Source organism: Asparagus officinalis, chromosome 4, assembly GCF_001876935.1.
Source record: "Asparagus officinalis chromosome 4, Aspof.V1, whole genome shotgun sequence".
Classification (NCBI taxonomy): domain Eukaryota; kingdom Viridiplantae; phylum Streptophyta; class Magnoliopsida; order Asparagales; family Asparagaceae; genus Asparagus; species Asparagus officinalis.
In genome coordinates, this window is record NC_033797.1 from 91,064,852 (window position 1) to 91,081,008 (window position 16,157).

The 16,157-nt window shown below is 35.4% G+C and overlaps 1 protein-coding gene across 1 annotated transcript; it reads right to left on the minus strand.

Annotated features, from left to right (window-relative positions):
• Positions 1,963–13,346, minus strand: LOC109837840 (DUF21 domain-containing protein At2g14520-like). Its single transcript, XM_020406206.1, has 13 exons — positions 13,216–13,346; positions 13,027–13,103; positions 12,851–12,934; positions 12,642–12,755; positions 10,199–10,285; positions 7,803–7,942; positions 7,629–7,716; positions 6,524–6,597; positions 4,641–4,822; positions 4,222–4,463; positions 3,793–3,839; positions 3,454–3,712; positions 1,963–2,175 (listed from the first exon to the last, which is right to left on the minus strand). Exons 1-13 carry the CDS (start codon positions 13,343–13,345, stop codon positions 2,125–2,127), a joined length of 1,575 nt encoding a protein of 524 aa, XP_020261795.1. The 5' UTR covers position 13,346; the 3' UTR covers positions 1,963–2,124.

Below are 16,157 nucleotides of genomic sequence, written 5' to 3' on the forward strand. Positions count from 1 at the left end.
ATAAAAATAATTTTTTGTGTATATATCTTTGAAATTTTTTACTAAAGCGGTCTAGTTTGTGTAGTATAGTTCTTGTTCCCCCTAGAAATTAAATAGACCCAATTTTTTAGGGATTCATATCCTCTTCACTAATTAGTTGTGAGATCATTATTTTTATCGCATCAATTGAATTGTTTAGTGAGTGGTGGTGATTCGTCTTTCATGACTTTTAAGTTAGGAATGAGAGCAAATTATGAAATATGATAAAACTAACTTTAGGAGTCACAATTCACTAGACAAAAGTAAAATTTTCTTCACTACCCTTTTATAGTGGAGATGATGCATATCCATTTTGTAGTTCTTTTTTTCATGGGAGAACAACGCTTGATCGGGTTGTCTTTTACTATTTAGAAGGCCCCTATAAGCACTCCGTCACTGTCATTCCTTTTATGAAGAGCGATGCGCATCCTAATCATGCATATCATAATTTAGAGATTCTTTTGTGAACCTAAACTTCAAACATCCATAACTTTTGATCCAGATGTTCGATTGGGGTGATCCAAAAGTCTACAGAAAGTGTTTCTTGAGCTCTACAACGTGAAATTCAAGTAAATTCATTGTTTTCGACGAAGTCCTTTGTTCAGGATTGTTTCGAGGATATTTTTGTTATAGGACCGTTATTTCACTCGTAGTTGAATTAGTTTATATATTATCTTGTTCTCAATCTTTATGTTTTGTCCGAGTCACTAGTTATTTTTGTTTAGGCATTCTAAGGGGTTTTAACTATTTATATTTTGATTTTATAGCCGTAAAGCAGGTTTTTTTTTACTTTGAGAGTATATTCAACTTGGAAAAATTTTCCTATCTTGCGTTCTTGTTGCGTCAAAGATGATGGGACGTATTATCAATCAAAAGAAAACATAAAACTGTAATGCTTCTTGGGTCAGTACTATTCTCTACTATTGATAAACTACAGGAACAGATATTTTCTTTTTAAAAAATTAAAAATAAAATTCAATGCTTCACGGAATACTCCAACTCCCAAGTTCTCTTTTATATACAACCCTATTATGTGCGCATTTTTCGGAGTATAATATTATGTCGTTCTAGGATAAAAGTGTCTAAGAGAGAGAAACAGTCAAGGATTTTGCTATTAACTTGCTATACTTCTAGACTCCGATTAAATTCCTTGATTTGTAGCATTATATTGACGACGGAGTCTTGGGGTGATGAACCAAGGGACGCGGGGCGCAGCTTCCTTTATGACTTCCTGCCCAAAGTGAAGGATCTCCCAACTTACATCATCCTTCTTTTTCTCAAGACCTTTTGAGAATATTTGCAAAAGGTACATCAAAAGTCAAATTCAAAAAAATCCCACATAAACAGAAGCTTCCTTTGATTCTTCTATATGTACAGTGCTCTTTTAGGAAACCAACTTAATTCTACAAGGATAGGAGCTAGTTATTAAACTTCTAATTGACCAATGTTTTCAAGGTTCTTGAGAATTGAGATACTTTCAAAGATGCATAAAGAAAATATTAGTCATGCGTGGTCAGTAAAAGAGATGGAACGGATGCAAGACACCCCGTTGAAGGTGTCAATGACCAAGGATTGATACCTACTAGAAGATCAGGATGCAACACTACAAGCTTTTTAAATTAAAGCTCACAACAAATTTCGTCAAAAATTACCATAGTCGATAAAATAGATGGAGAAAATCTTTAACGTTCCAATTGCACATATTCAATTTTGAAAGAGAAACGATATCGTACACTTAACAATAATATTTGAGAGCTATCAGAGACCAGGAATGCGGACATATTTACAGCACGATAAGAAACTCTTACATAGAAACGCGCTGTAGTTATTTCAGTACAAATGCCATCCCAAAAGTGGACATTCTACAGCGTGATGTAAACTCTTACATAAAATACCTACACAAGTATGATGCCCTCTTGTAAAGAAACCCAGTCGGAGTATGCATTGGCAAAAATCAAACAATAAGCCACACTTATATCCTTTAATGGCGATACAGAGTAGTAGATGCCTTGGTCAATAGCCAGATAATCTTACAGTTAACCTCATAGTTTACTTAACTATTAGTGTGACGACTTTATATAACTAGACTCTGACGAGTTATAGATGTCAACATTCTTCCTTCTTGTGATGAAGCCTGTCATAAGACTTTCGGGCAATCTGTTATAGAAACAATTTAGCAGGGATCACAAAACAAATTAGGACTGGTGTTAAAAGAAAAAGTAATTTAAAGATTTGCATAACTGCTGCTAAGAAGACAATTATTATTGAATATCTAGTTTTATCTGTTGAAGCCAGTTTCAGCTGTAGAACAAATCTCAAATTAAACAACTGTCTTCCTCAAAGTACGAGTTTAAAGGCTCCTATTATTGCTCATCCACCTGAAATGTAATGGATGGCCAAGTAGACATTTTAAGAGTAAGCAATTGTATGTCTTCGGATGCTGGCAGCAGATACAATGATATAGTACCAGTTAATCTGAAGTTAGACCGAAATGTGAAAATTTTAATCAAAGATGAGGATGTTAAAAAAACTGAATTAATTTATACATGTCTGACAGATTAGAAAAGCAACCAACGCTGCTAGTGGCGAGGAATGAGCAGATGATTTTTTGGGGAAAAAATCATTACTGCTACCACTGTTCTGGGGCTTAGGCAAACTTCAAGCATACTAATAAATTTGCTAGGAATGGATATTTGCATGGGAAGAAAATGCTCTTGCACCACCATATAGTTCAAATCTTCATATATTTTTCGCCAAAATGTAATACATATTTTATCTATTTTATTTCATCTATTTACATTAAAATCATTGTTTCAATCAGTTTCATGTACTACGAGTTATTGTCCAAATTCGAAGATGGAGCCAGTGGACTGATTGGAAGTATTAGCTCTAAGTTGTACGTATGACGTCTTAGCAAGAATCCTTCATGTCACTAATTTTAATTTCTCAACAATAACTATAGTTCCTACCATGCATTGCCTTATTTAAATATAGCCTATGTTCTCATGTCATATATTCTCATTAAATAGTTTATGAAAATAACTCTCTACACTTTTCTTTAATCAGTCAAATGAAATACCATATGATAAATCAAGTCAAATCATGACTAATCAGCAAGAGGAACAATAGCTAATATATAAAAAGTTTAGCTTGCTAAAGTTCGCAGTGCCTCCGAGAAGATGAAAATATGAAGTACTCAATGAAGTACGGAGAAGTATGGAAAATATGTACCTAAGAAACACACAAAATTAGCAGCACCAGCCTCTTAACATTATCATTCAACTAATTTAAAAAGAATGTATGCTCATGTTAAAGGCGGAAGTGGGACAGATTGGAAGAAAAAAATATATTCTAAAAATATAAAAAAAATAGTATACTCTACATCAAACTAAAATAGAACGGTAAATAGGAAAGGGCTAAAAATAGTGGACATACTTGATGTGAAGATGGCGAACTTTGACCAGCATGTGTCTGATCAGATGGTAAGCTTGGTATTGAGTTTCCAATACTTGAAATGGTTGGTAATGCACCAAGAGTTTGAGCAAATGAAGAAACAGGTGAATGCAATATAGAAGTATAATTATGTGGAGAAAGTGGAGATGCCATTGGAGTTCGACGCTGAAAATAAGATAGAGGTGAAGCTTTTGGAGATCTTGATGAGGACCTTTTTGAGGGTAGCATGTTTATTTTAATCCTGTAGAAGAAAAATCAAAAAGCTACATCAGATATGTTGGAGCCACAGGAAAATGCAAAACTCAAATTAAGGAAACTCACTTGTTGTGAACGTCTACATACTCATCGGTTTCATCCAGTATTTCTTCCTGCAGATGCAATTTAAACAAAGAATTACTGTATCTAATGCTAAAATTAAGGCAAGCAAATAGTTCTTGATCACCCAAAATATTTCTTGGAGAAAAACTTGATCATCCTACTGAGACATATCTATTTGGCAAAGGATCTGCTTTACAAGTGTATGTTCTTGACAAATAAATGGCATATGTATCACATGAAAGACTAACAAGTCAAAATATTCCTTCAAATATGTACCTACGGTTGTTTAAATTTCTAAAGCACAAATAGTATTAAATATAACATTAAATATAACAAACTACTATAGCCCAATGAAATTTAAATGAATAATATAATAATATTATCATTACTGGAATTATTATCAAAAGTAATTTACACCAGAAAATTAACAACCTGTAGCAATTCCTCCATAACATCTTCCATTGTAATGATCCCTACAACTTCCTCATCCATTGAATAGCTAGGAAGAGCTTCCGAAACATCTAGAATATTACTATGTCTTCCTCGGTCTGCCTTCTTCATCTGTGATCGAACATCTCCATGCTTCTCCGAATTGGTTCTTAGCACAGGACTTCGAGATCCATTAACATTACCCTTCATGGCAGATGCATTCACAATGATATCCAAATGCTCAGCTGAAACAAATTGAGATCCATATCTTGGACTTTAGCAGAATAATTCCCGTAAAGCTCAAATTTGCACTTATTTAGGCATTTGTGACTCTATACGGATAAGGAGCTAACTGTCTCGGATATTAAATGTTTAACTCAAGTGAAAAACTACACAAATGAAGTGGTTACCATGAATCATACCAGTAATACCATCACCTAGAAGATGTTTCCTACTTTGATGGCCTCCATTTTCTGATATATCCTTCTTGCTCTTTTCCATATTTGCCTCAGTATCTTTCATGCGCTTCACAACCACAGCCATGTGACTGTGACCTTTCTGAAATTCATTCAGTATGTCATAAAGTGGAAGATCACCATATACCCTGGTCGAAAGAACAAATTATTACCTGGGCATGTAAGAGGAGGTCGGAAAAGAAATTGTTTTCATAAAGAAATACAGCTATAAACCGTGATTTTTAATATTATATAATTAGTTCCAGAGAATTTACTTTATTCTTTGATACTTAAGTTCAAAGATGGCATCTCATGGCTGAACATTAAACTGAACACAGAATCCAGGGGTTAGCAGATGAAGGTTGCGCAATGCACAGAAACACATATAGCACAGATACTCTTATCTCCAAATCACGCCACACTGAAGACATGATAGAGACATAAAAACTCTTGCAAGTATCGATTCTATTGATAAAGGTCGTGTGACGAATGGAAATTTATGGGACAAGAAATCTGGCACTGCACCATGTTGTAATCGATGTAAGGATGCACACTTCCATCCCAACTTTCCTGAACACATGATTCGTACACAATAATTCTTGTTGCATAATTGCTATTGATGAAGGTTTTTGAAGAATGAAAATTGATGAAAGACAAATGTGAACTGTCAGATTGTCTCATGTTAATACATGCACAAGTGCAGACTTCTTTCCATGCAATTCCTACTACATTTGTACTATTTTAGAATTTAATATGTTCTTTTTATGGCTTACCGTATGTCCTGTCATGCCGTGTCCATGTCCAAGCTTCTTAAATCAGAATGATAAATTTTATTGGCTTCAAGTTAAAAAAAAGGCTATGGGATTCTATAAATTTTGTTTCCCAAGATAAAACTGAATTTGTCAGGATATGAATTTGTATTAGCATTTACTCACAATGTTACAATAACATCCAACTCAAAAATGTGGTGCATAAGACATAGGAGACCAGTCAATTGGAAAAGTAGACATCGATAGATGATGTATGTGAAATGTTCATACAACCTTTATTTAGTTTTCTTTATCTTTTCCTAGGACATGAGCTAGCTATGCCTGTATACCATATTCATAAATAGGGGAACATGATTCAACAGTTAGGAAACCATCCATTAAATTGCAAGGTGATTTATCTTTATGACTTAGCTTGGAAAAGGCAAAATCACATGCTTCCTCCCGCCCACATGCATGCGCATGGAAGGATCACATAATATTTGCTTTTGCTGACAAAATTCCTACATATCCTGAACCATGTAGTGATGTCTGTGTTACAAAAAGCAAGAAACAAAATCACCCTATACAAGATAAGATCAGACTTGTCCAATAAATGTGCTTTCAGCTGATGCATCCACTCATTTAACAAGGAGACTACACAAACGGTAAATGATAAATCAGACGTTATCGGTTGCAATCTTACATTAATAAAATACTGAAGTTTGACCCAAAACATAGAAATGACAATTATGTTGTTAAAAACATCAAAACCAAGCATTACCATTATTGATAAGGCAACGAGATCTTTCTAGAAATGTGTTTCAAATGGAGATGTGATAACTACATATCATAAATATTAAATAATACACAAGGCATAGCTCAAATATTAAATTGAGTATTGCCTACCAACTTGAGAACTTAATTACATGTGCAAACATAAAAACAATTTGAATACTTAAGGATGGAAAATATTTGATGGAAAATAGGAGTTAGTGTATAATTTATCCTAATGACTGTATAGTAATGCTCCAATCCTTACCACAAGCTATCCTTGAATAAGTAAAAAAAAACTTCTGATCTGTATTTAGGACAAACGCATACCTAGGAATTTTTCTTATAGTAACATTCCTAATGGGAACCTCGTCTTCATGGCGGCAAGTAATCAAATTCTTAACCTGGAAGGAAGACAGAATTACATTATCAATCACAGGAAATATGATTTGCCTAAAAAAAAGTGAAAAAAGATATGCGCGCACGCACACAGAGGAATCTTGATCATTTAAATGTATAGCTTGAAATCATCTTGCATCTGCTTCTATTGAATCTTTCTCATTGAAGTTTTGTCATCTTTCCCATAATTCTTAATTTACCAATAGCGGAAGAATACTTTCTAACTCCTAATAAAGATTTCTAGCCATAGAAGGTCAAGAAGAAATAGTTTGTTCAATGAAAGGGAAGAAAACAAAGGATTTATAATGATGTTATATAAAGGAAACAAAGAAAAATGTGGGTGGAGCAAGCGCATACACATAACAAAAGGCATCAGTGAGTTAAACCAAGCTAAGCTTTAGCCAAATTTACAAAGGAAATAAATGTGTATCAAGGAACCTTATTGGTGTAAAAGCACTGCTCCAAATAAGGTGACGGCACTTGAACCAAAAACAGCATTATGGAATGCAATGCACCAATCACTTCCTAAAATACCTGTAATTTTCTTACTGATTACAGAAAGGAATTAAACTCGCCATACACACAGCAGTCATCATAACAGTGCTTGAAGAAGGTAGTCCGTGTTGACAACTAATTATGAATGATGAAGTATAAATAAACCTAACTCTATAAGTCTGTGATGAACCATGGTAGCAGCTAGCCTCTGATGAAAAATGGTAGCAGCAGCAGCAGTAAGGTAGACCGCGCAAGAAAATGGAAAGAGTTTCTAGAGAGTGAAACAAACAGCTATATACATTCTCCATTCCTTCATTTAGCATTAAAAATGAATATTTTATATGTAAAAAGACCAAGCTAATTATTCTGCTAGGGCCCAAAGAGCAGTTATCCCCATATGCATGAGATTTCTCAATATTCTGCAATTATCTTTGTTTGGGACATACAAGACAGATATTTAACAAAATAGTACATCCAATGATATTAGATGAATGCCCATTACATCTAATGTATACAAACTTATAGGTAGTTTAAAGCTCACCAAAATAAGGCCAATAATATTATCTGGAGTTCCGGAATATATAGGAACACGACTATGCCCTTTACTCATTATTAGACCCATAGTGTGCCTAGTAAGAAAGAAAAGTTAGTGCAGTGAAAAAAGTACAGTGAAAAGGAAGATAGAAACCATTAGTATGATGATCAAATCACATACATGTCAAGCTTAGAGTTTATATCAAGGGAAAAAGTTTCGGAGATTGTCGTCATAGCATCTTTAGCAGTCTTTTGGGTCAATTCCAGGGCTCCAGCAATAATTGTGGTCTCATCATGAGTTAGCTCCCCACCCTTCCCTGCCTAAAATCAATTTGAGCGCGTAAGAGTTAGGATAAATATGTAGTTTTAAATAAAATATCAAGCATAATTTGCAGATATGCATTCAATCTGATACACCTGTCTTGCAAAAAGTCAGAGAAGTAGAAGAACTAAGATTGCTTAAGCTTACATCTGTTGAGATACATAAACTTACATTAATCTGGAATATTACAGGAAAAATAATAAAAATGCATAAAATCGTTAGAATTTCAAAAGTTTGGATTCAAGTTATGTTTCAACGAAGCTTCAAGTAATTATTCTACATAACAGACTTTTCAAGCCTTTAGAAAACCCCCAATTCATGTTATGAATCAACGAATGATATATATACTAATTTTTAATCAAACCCGACTCATCATTCCAAGAAAACCAACTAGTTTAACGACAGAGCTACACATCACCATGGTCTGTAATTCAAGTCAACACTACAGAAACTTACCAGAAATATTTTTAAACCTAAAAGTAGAATAAGATGTGGAAATTATGTTTCCCTGAAGTAGTTGTTTTCATTATCGATCCCTATCATCTGAACACTTTGCTATATCAGGGGAATTTTGGTATTTGAGGAGGGTGGTTGTGGTGGCTGTTATTGCCGTGAAGTTGTACCTATATTTACTTGTTTTAGGGTGGTAATCTGTTTTGGAGGGGTTTTTTTTTTTTGGTGATGGGTGGTGGTGGGGGGGGGGGGGGGGAGGGGGTGGGGGGGGGGGGGGGGGGAGGGGGGCATTGTCGCATTTCAGCTCATTTTCTTGATGAGTGACAAAAGCTATGCTACGATAAAAAACAAAAAGTGATTATAACATTAAAACTCTAAATGAACTAAAAGTACAGAAAGTGTAGTAGCCTGAGCATTTAAAGTATAGATGGCATGATGGTTACATCCAGACATAAAAAGGGTCAATTATAAGACTTGGTATATTTCTTGTCCCACAATAAAACATGAAAATTATCCTTTTTAATTGTCATATATTTCTGGAAATGAATGGAATGTTGAAGACATATTTTAAAGGCCCCACACCAATGACACGAACAGTAGAAAGGATTTTATACCAATCTTTCTGGATCAGCTCACAAATTTCTCTTTCGTTACGTTTAAGGCCCTCCCTCTGTGAAATGAACTATGCTATCAATATTTATGCTCCTTACATCAAGGTTTTCTTAGGTTAAACTATAGTCATATGAGCTCCTGAATTGACAGTCTCCATTGCACTTGTCTAAATCATCACAACTGATTCTCCCTCACCCTATCCTCAACTAGAGCAACCTATTTTATCTCATACAATAAATAATATTATCTGTCACTTGTCTACTGGGAATTTTTCACGCTCAAAAAACAAAGATATGTAGTCCAATCTATGAGGCTCACAACATTACAAAATCTGAGAAGGTGAGTTGTGCAGTCTTGACCGTCCCAGCAATTCCTCCAACCGCCCCACTCCACTACTATATCCTAAAGGAAAGAACAGAAGAAGGAACGATTAAGATGCCTCTTGTTCTTATCTCCAAATGCTTATTTGCCATTTGAACAAGTTGATCCCGCAATAGTATGGATTGATCTTTCTATGATCTCGGCAATAATGTGCTTCTACGAATTTCGCGGTAGCCAATTGAGCGTAGAAAGTAACCTTAATTTCACCACTGATTTGGATCCTCTCTTCTGTATTAAAAAAAAACAAATTGGCCATCCGAATCACCATAGTCTATTAATATTTTGAGAGTTGTGACTTATTGTAATCTAACATTTATCATATCTTTGTCGCTTTTATACTAGCTAATCACTCTTCAATAGGACAAATAGCAACATTCGGGCAAAAAAGATAACAGAAAGAGGAGGACCCAGATGCTTCTTCCACAACTTGCGCACTGATATCCTGGTTAGAACAAATACACCTTATGGACGGACCAAGGATCACCCTTTGGGTGCACAGATATCTATAGTAAATTGCACCTCATATTTATGCAGATTGGGGCTCTAATGATGTCATATGCTTCCTAAATCAGTTGATGTGAAGGTTCCTTCTTAGACATTAGATTTTCAATTTGTTTAGAACAGATTAACAAGAACCAGAATAGGTCATTATGCAATTAGACATTAGATTTTAAATTTGTTTAGAACAGATTAACGACAACCAGAATAGGTCATTATGCAATCACCATTCGGCATATTGAGCTAATGTGGTCAGCATAATACATGTAGGTTTCCTAAAATATGAATTGATAAGCGTTCATATTAGCAACCTCGTTTCCATGCATATCCACTAGCGTCTTTAACTCAGCCCTTCGCATTAGGGCAAAGTGTCCCTTTCCCAACAGCCAGTCCAATAGCTGCACAATACCAAAATTTAATCACTTTCAAAAAAAAAAGAAAAAATAAAACAAAAAGGCAAATGAACAGAAACGATAGGGAGAATACAGTCTTATACAGGAAAAAAAAAGACCAGTCCAATCCCTGGTGATACATGTCAGATTAGTTTTGCAAGTAGTAGCCCCTGGAATATGCTGCACTAGTAAAGAAGACAAACAGGTGTTGTAATATTCAAACAAGATCTGTCAGATGACAGACTAAACCCGACTTCATTCATTAGAAGTGTTCCAAAGTTTTTTTGGGGGGATAATTTCAGCAGAAAAAATAAATGTTGCTGCAGTCAACAGATGGCATAAGAAAAAAATGACAGCTAAATTATGTAACTACTTAGAAACATAGAGAGCACAGAGCCCATTTCAGTCACGTTGGTTTTAGTCTTCCGAACATAAGATCGAAATCTTGAATTCATCATGTCTTGCAATTATTTATAAAAATGGCAGATCAAAGGTTTACATTTAAAAAAAATTACTTGATTTGGATTTGAACTTTATGAGTATGATAAAGATTTTTCTGTGGAATATTCATATATGCTTTCCCTTTTAAAATTTTCCACCTTTGTATTCAGACTAAATATTAATCCAAATCCAAGAGAGAATCCCAATAGGATCCAGTTATGCAATAGGTAACTTACACTAATAATATAATAATATAATAATATATATGCATGCTTGAGTCACGAGTTGCCACCAGACGACAATTGAAGGCAACACACTAGAAGCTAATGCAGGGATAAGACCTTGAAATTAGTTAATGGGGCCCAAATTTATTATGTCTTTTAACGCTAGTTAATGGTACCTTCAATATTATATTTTATTGCATCTCATGGAGCGTAAATATTCGTGACACCTCATCCTCATGCGACCTCTTTTCCATAACAAACAACAGTTGTGATATTAAACTTTTCAAACTTGTGACTATATTAATTTCCATGGATACCTGCATTGTGTTGTCTCTGTTCTCAAAAATATGATAGTGGTGTAGATTTTTGCATCGTATCCATTTTTTTAATTAATCAATGCCTATGAATTTGCATAATGTATATAAATACTACATAGAAACATCCATCTAGATTGTTCGCTTCATGTCTCCTTGGATTTTCTGGAATCCGGATATTCTTTTATATGTTTCTCAACACAACTGTGATTCAATGCAACAGGTCCTTCTTATGTTTATGATGACTAATTTTAGTATTTATATTACGCTTATTACTAGTATGAGTGGTAGTTTTCCACTGCATATTTTTTTTTTCTATTTCTCACAAAAACTGTATATTTTTTGTTCTCGCGTAGTAGAAGGACATCTGTCCATCAGACGTCCATCAGACCGTGTAAAATGATACGCATGTTCTGTTACATGTGATTTTAACTGTATATATTGTGATTCCTTCAAGGGTACCCAAATAGTCAAATCATAGTTATTATTCATAGAATCATAACCCTTCCATACATCAAATTGATTATCTTGTGAGTTATTCCAAAATAGTTACATTCTGATTTTCTACATGCAAGAGGTACTTCTGATTTATGAGAATTACGCAAACAACAGCAATTACTTGCAACTTTTTAATTAATCTAATTGATTCTCTTATTCATTCCCATGATTTTCTCTCATTCATTCCCAAACAACATTTCTTCAAATTTTTCACATATAACAACAATATATGGGGGGGGGAATAGTAGATAAACTAAGTTTTTCATGAGGTGATATGCGATGAGGATATCATTTTTAATATGGCTAACAGGTACCAGTATACTATACGCTGATACCTATCAATTGCATGAATCATGTACATGCAACCTAGGGAAGAGCTAACCGCCTCATATGTAAAAGACACAGCTTCACTTTTTTCATGAATTTATTCTGTCACCTTTATCTTTCTATAAACAGACAAAAAACTTCGAACTAATCACAGGAAACGTTCTGATCCAATACTTCTATTCTCAATATAAATTCCTCAATTTCATCACGGTTCTCCTTTCACAAGCATATACTTACCGCGACGCGGTCAATCCAACACAGCAGCATAGAACAACTCATGGTATTTGCAGGGAGATTGTATGAGCTAATGACATCAGCTATGTTTAACATTTCTAAGCACGGAGCTTTCTGCTATTTTGCAGCATAGTTTGAAGAAAACTACCAACAAAAATCAAACCCCCAAACATTTATGATTCACACAGATGGAGATCAAGGGGATTTAACGGAATAACGTTCAATTACCAATTAAATTCTCAAACTTCTCCACAAAGAATGAAAATATACCCACGGTTGTAGAGAAAAATTAGAAATAAATAAATAAATAAGCTAGGTACTCACCTTGCTGATGGGATAAGCAATTGGGAAAAACACCAACAAAAGCACACGCACAATCCCAGCCATTTTGGCTCCCACACTCAATCCATACCGCGAACAGACAGCTTGCGGAATAATCTAAATAACAACAAAACCTCAAAACCCTCCACGAGCCGTCAACAATCAAATTCCAAATTCAAAACGAATAAACAGACGAATCAAGGTTCGTTTACCTCGCCAAACGTAAGGATTAGGGTCACTGATATCAGCACAGCCCCCCAAGCCGGAACCAACGCATCAAGGAATATCGGCAACGCCTGCAGGCCACAGTTCAATCAGACCCAAGAAAAATCCCAATTAACTGTAGGGAGAGAGGGGGGGAAATAAAAAGAAAAAGGAAAAAGGAAACCTCCATGGCGAGAGAATTCCCAATTAGCAGAGTGCAGAGCAGCAGGTGCTGATTCTTAACCACAGGCAGGATCTTAGCTGAGCAAGAACAGAAGGTAAAATGATAAAAAAATAAAAAAAAATAAAAATAAAAATAAAAAGAGAGAGAGAGCAGAGACAATCAAGACACGCAAAATTTAAGGAGAATCACCGGCATTGAGACGGTCTTTGGGCTGGCCGGCCTTGATGAGGACCTCGAGGTCGACGAGGCTAAGGGACATGAGGCCGAGAGTGAGGCCCGACATGATCCCAGCAAACATCACAAGGCCGACGCTGACCATCAAGTAATTTGGGGAAATTATTTGGGAAGAGGACAGGAGCTAGTGGGTGGTGGGGGTGGGGGTTCTGCTCCTCTCGCTTTTGTATCGTAAGGAAGCAGGAGGCTTTTCGTTCGGGTAAAAATTGTGTTTTGCTGGTTTCGGTCACTGGCGTGGGAGTTTTGCTCCTGCAGTTCCGTCTAACCACCATCTCACTGGCTGTTCCGAATTAGTTTACGCATCGCGCTAAATTCTCAACTATTATATTCGTCTCTTTTTACCCCGCTGGCTCTCTCTGCGCTACTGCTGAGCTAGATGCTGAATTTATAGTCCAACCGGTGAGTAGAGACAGATTTAGTAATTTAGAGGTCAAATTGAAACCGAATGTAGTTCCCAGGTGGAATTTGTACGACGAAGATTAAGTTCAGAACAAATTAAAAATTGCAAACCTAGCAGCCGCCAATTGATTTGCAAAGTTGTCCATCGATTGGCAATGTTGCCCGTTGGTTGGTACTACCACTCATCGACGAGTAAGACCTCTCTGGAGTTTGTACCCGTCGCTAGATGCTTATAAACCTATTGATTCGTGCATAGCTAGTACTTCATTTTATAGATAACATCGTGGTCTTTTTAAAAATATATTATAACAGTGATTCTCATAGCCGAGTCAAAAGTTATGTTCTGTGCAAGTTACATCATGATGTTTCCAGACTGCTGTCAATTGTTTTGACCTTGTCTTGCTAAAATATTCATATCTCGGGTTATGCATCTCCAAATTGATTTTGTTTATTCCTGTGGATTTTTGGCAAGGAGATAAACACTCTCATATACTCAAATTTGATTCTTACTTTTGGTTTTTTTTTTAATTAGTTGTGTTTAACTTGTTATCTTGCTCTATTCACTTTAGAACTTGATTCTAACTACTTCTTACAACTTGTATACAATATTTCAAACATATATCAGACGAATATTAAGGTTTGTTATTCATTAAACTAGGTCAATCATACGGACACGGTCCGGACAAACAGCATAACAAGATAATACAAAAGTCTTTGCAATTAACCCTAAAAAAGGCAAAAAGTGGAGAAAAAGAGTTGACGTTATTCCATTCTCACTCATTGCATTCTCTTCTTAGATTAACATGAATTTGGATCCTCGTCACTGTCGAAAAGCAGTGAAGAGACCATTATTTTTAATCACAATTTATTAACTATCTAATGGATAATGTGATTCATTTCTAAATCTAACACAAACAATACCTTCATGAATTGTAGTTGTTCTTAATTTATACTAAAAACCACAATCATCTACTAGAAAAACAATTATTGCGATATGGTGTAGTGGCGCCTCCACTATTGTTTCCGTAATGGAGAGGATCGATCTGATTCCGATTAAGGGGCATAGTTAAACTTCCCTCCTCAATGCGAAGGACAAACCACAACAACTTCAGACGAGAGTAAGAAAAGAAATTAAAATCTGAGCTAGCTAGGAATCTGTTTTAAGGGCACCGGAGGCATGCAAAATTGCTCAACACACGAGAGCCGGACAGCGGGCCTCACTTTTGAACAAACTAAACAATATCACGTGCACTATAACGTCTTCGGAAACGTATACAAAATATTAATATATTAATCAGCCTGGTTGGCCGTGCTAGCGCGCACTTTTCTGAAGATGTGGTGGAGAGAAAATCAATTGTGGCAGTTGACGGTATCCTCGGTGTAGTTAGTAAGTTGTGATTCGCATATCTACAAACGTGGCGTCCCTTTATACTTATAGTAGACAAAAATGTGACTCCATTCCAACGCCTAGCTGCTAAAACTATATCAGCTAGCCTCGTGGAGATCGATGTGGATTCCTCGTTAGAGGGATCGACGACAAAATAAAGTAAGACCGATGGTTACGATTAACAAGCATTAATTTTCTCAAAAGGGATATATATATGTTCTTAGCCATCATGACCGCTAAAACTATAAGATAATTAAGCAGCCTTTCAAAATTTGAACAGCCAGCCTGTACATATGACTGTAAGTTTCACGGGGAGGTGACACGGTTATTTTCCAAATTCTTGACCGGATCTTAGTAAAATCTTATTAGAGTTTGGTGTCGATCACTTTATATGGTTTACTTGTTTTGTAGTAGTATGTAGCTGACAGCTTTTCGTTTTCACTTCCTCCCTTTTATAGGAATTAATATTCACGAATTAGTATAGTCTCACGTTCGAAAAGAGTAAGAGAGAGTGATGTGTTTAAAGAGGAATTCAATTCAATACCTAACAATTTATTAAAATCCTACCTAGTTACGTTATTCTATACATTAATCAAGCCCTTCGGAAAAATGCAAATTTCTAGGTAAAAGTACTTTTATGCCTCTAAATCAATGACGGAAACTAGTCGAAAGGGTCGTGCTAAAATAATTGTTAAAGAAGATGTTTATTTATTTTGAAAAAATAGAGATCACTACACGAAAAAGATAAAATAAGTAAGAAAAGGGGAGGATTTTGTTAAGTCAAAGATCCAATGCGGAACTGAGTGTTTATATTTGACAGGCCATACTCGTTGGTTGTTAGGCGTAAAGGCCAAATTTCAGCCAAATTTTCGGGTAAAGCATCGACTCCTTTCTTGCCCTTTTTCCGTTTTACAATTTTATTTATTTTTTATTGTCCTCATAATATGTTAGCTCGTCAATCATTGCACAGTTTCTTATGGAATTTTTTGTTACTACGTACGCTGAAAAATTTCTCAGTTTCTTAGGCTTTGTTTGGCAATTAAAAAGGATACCGAACCAAGTCTAGTTTTATTTATTTTTTCACTAGGCTAGAGTTATTCTAAGTAGGAGG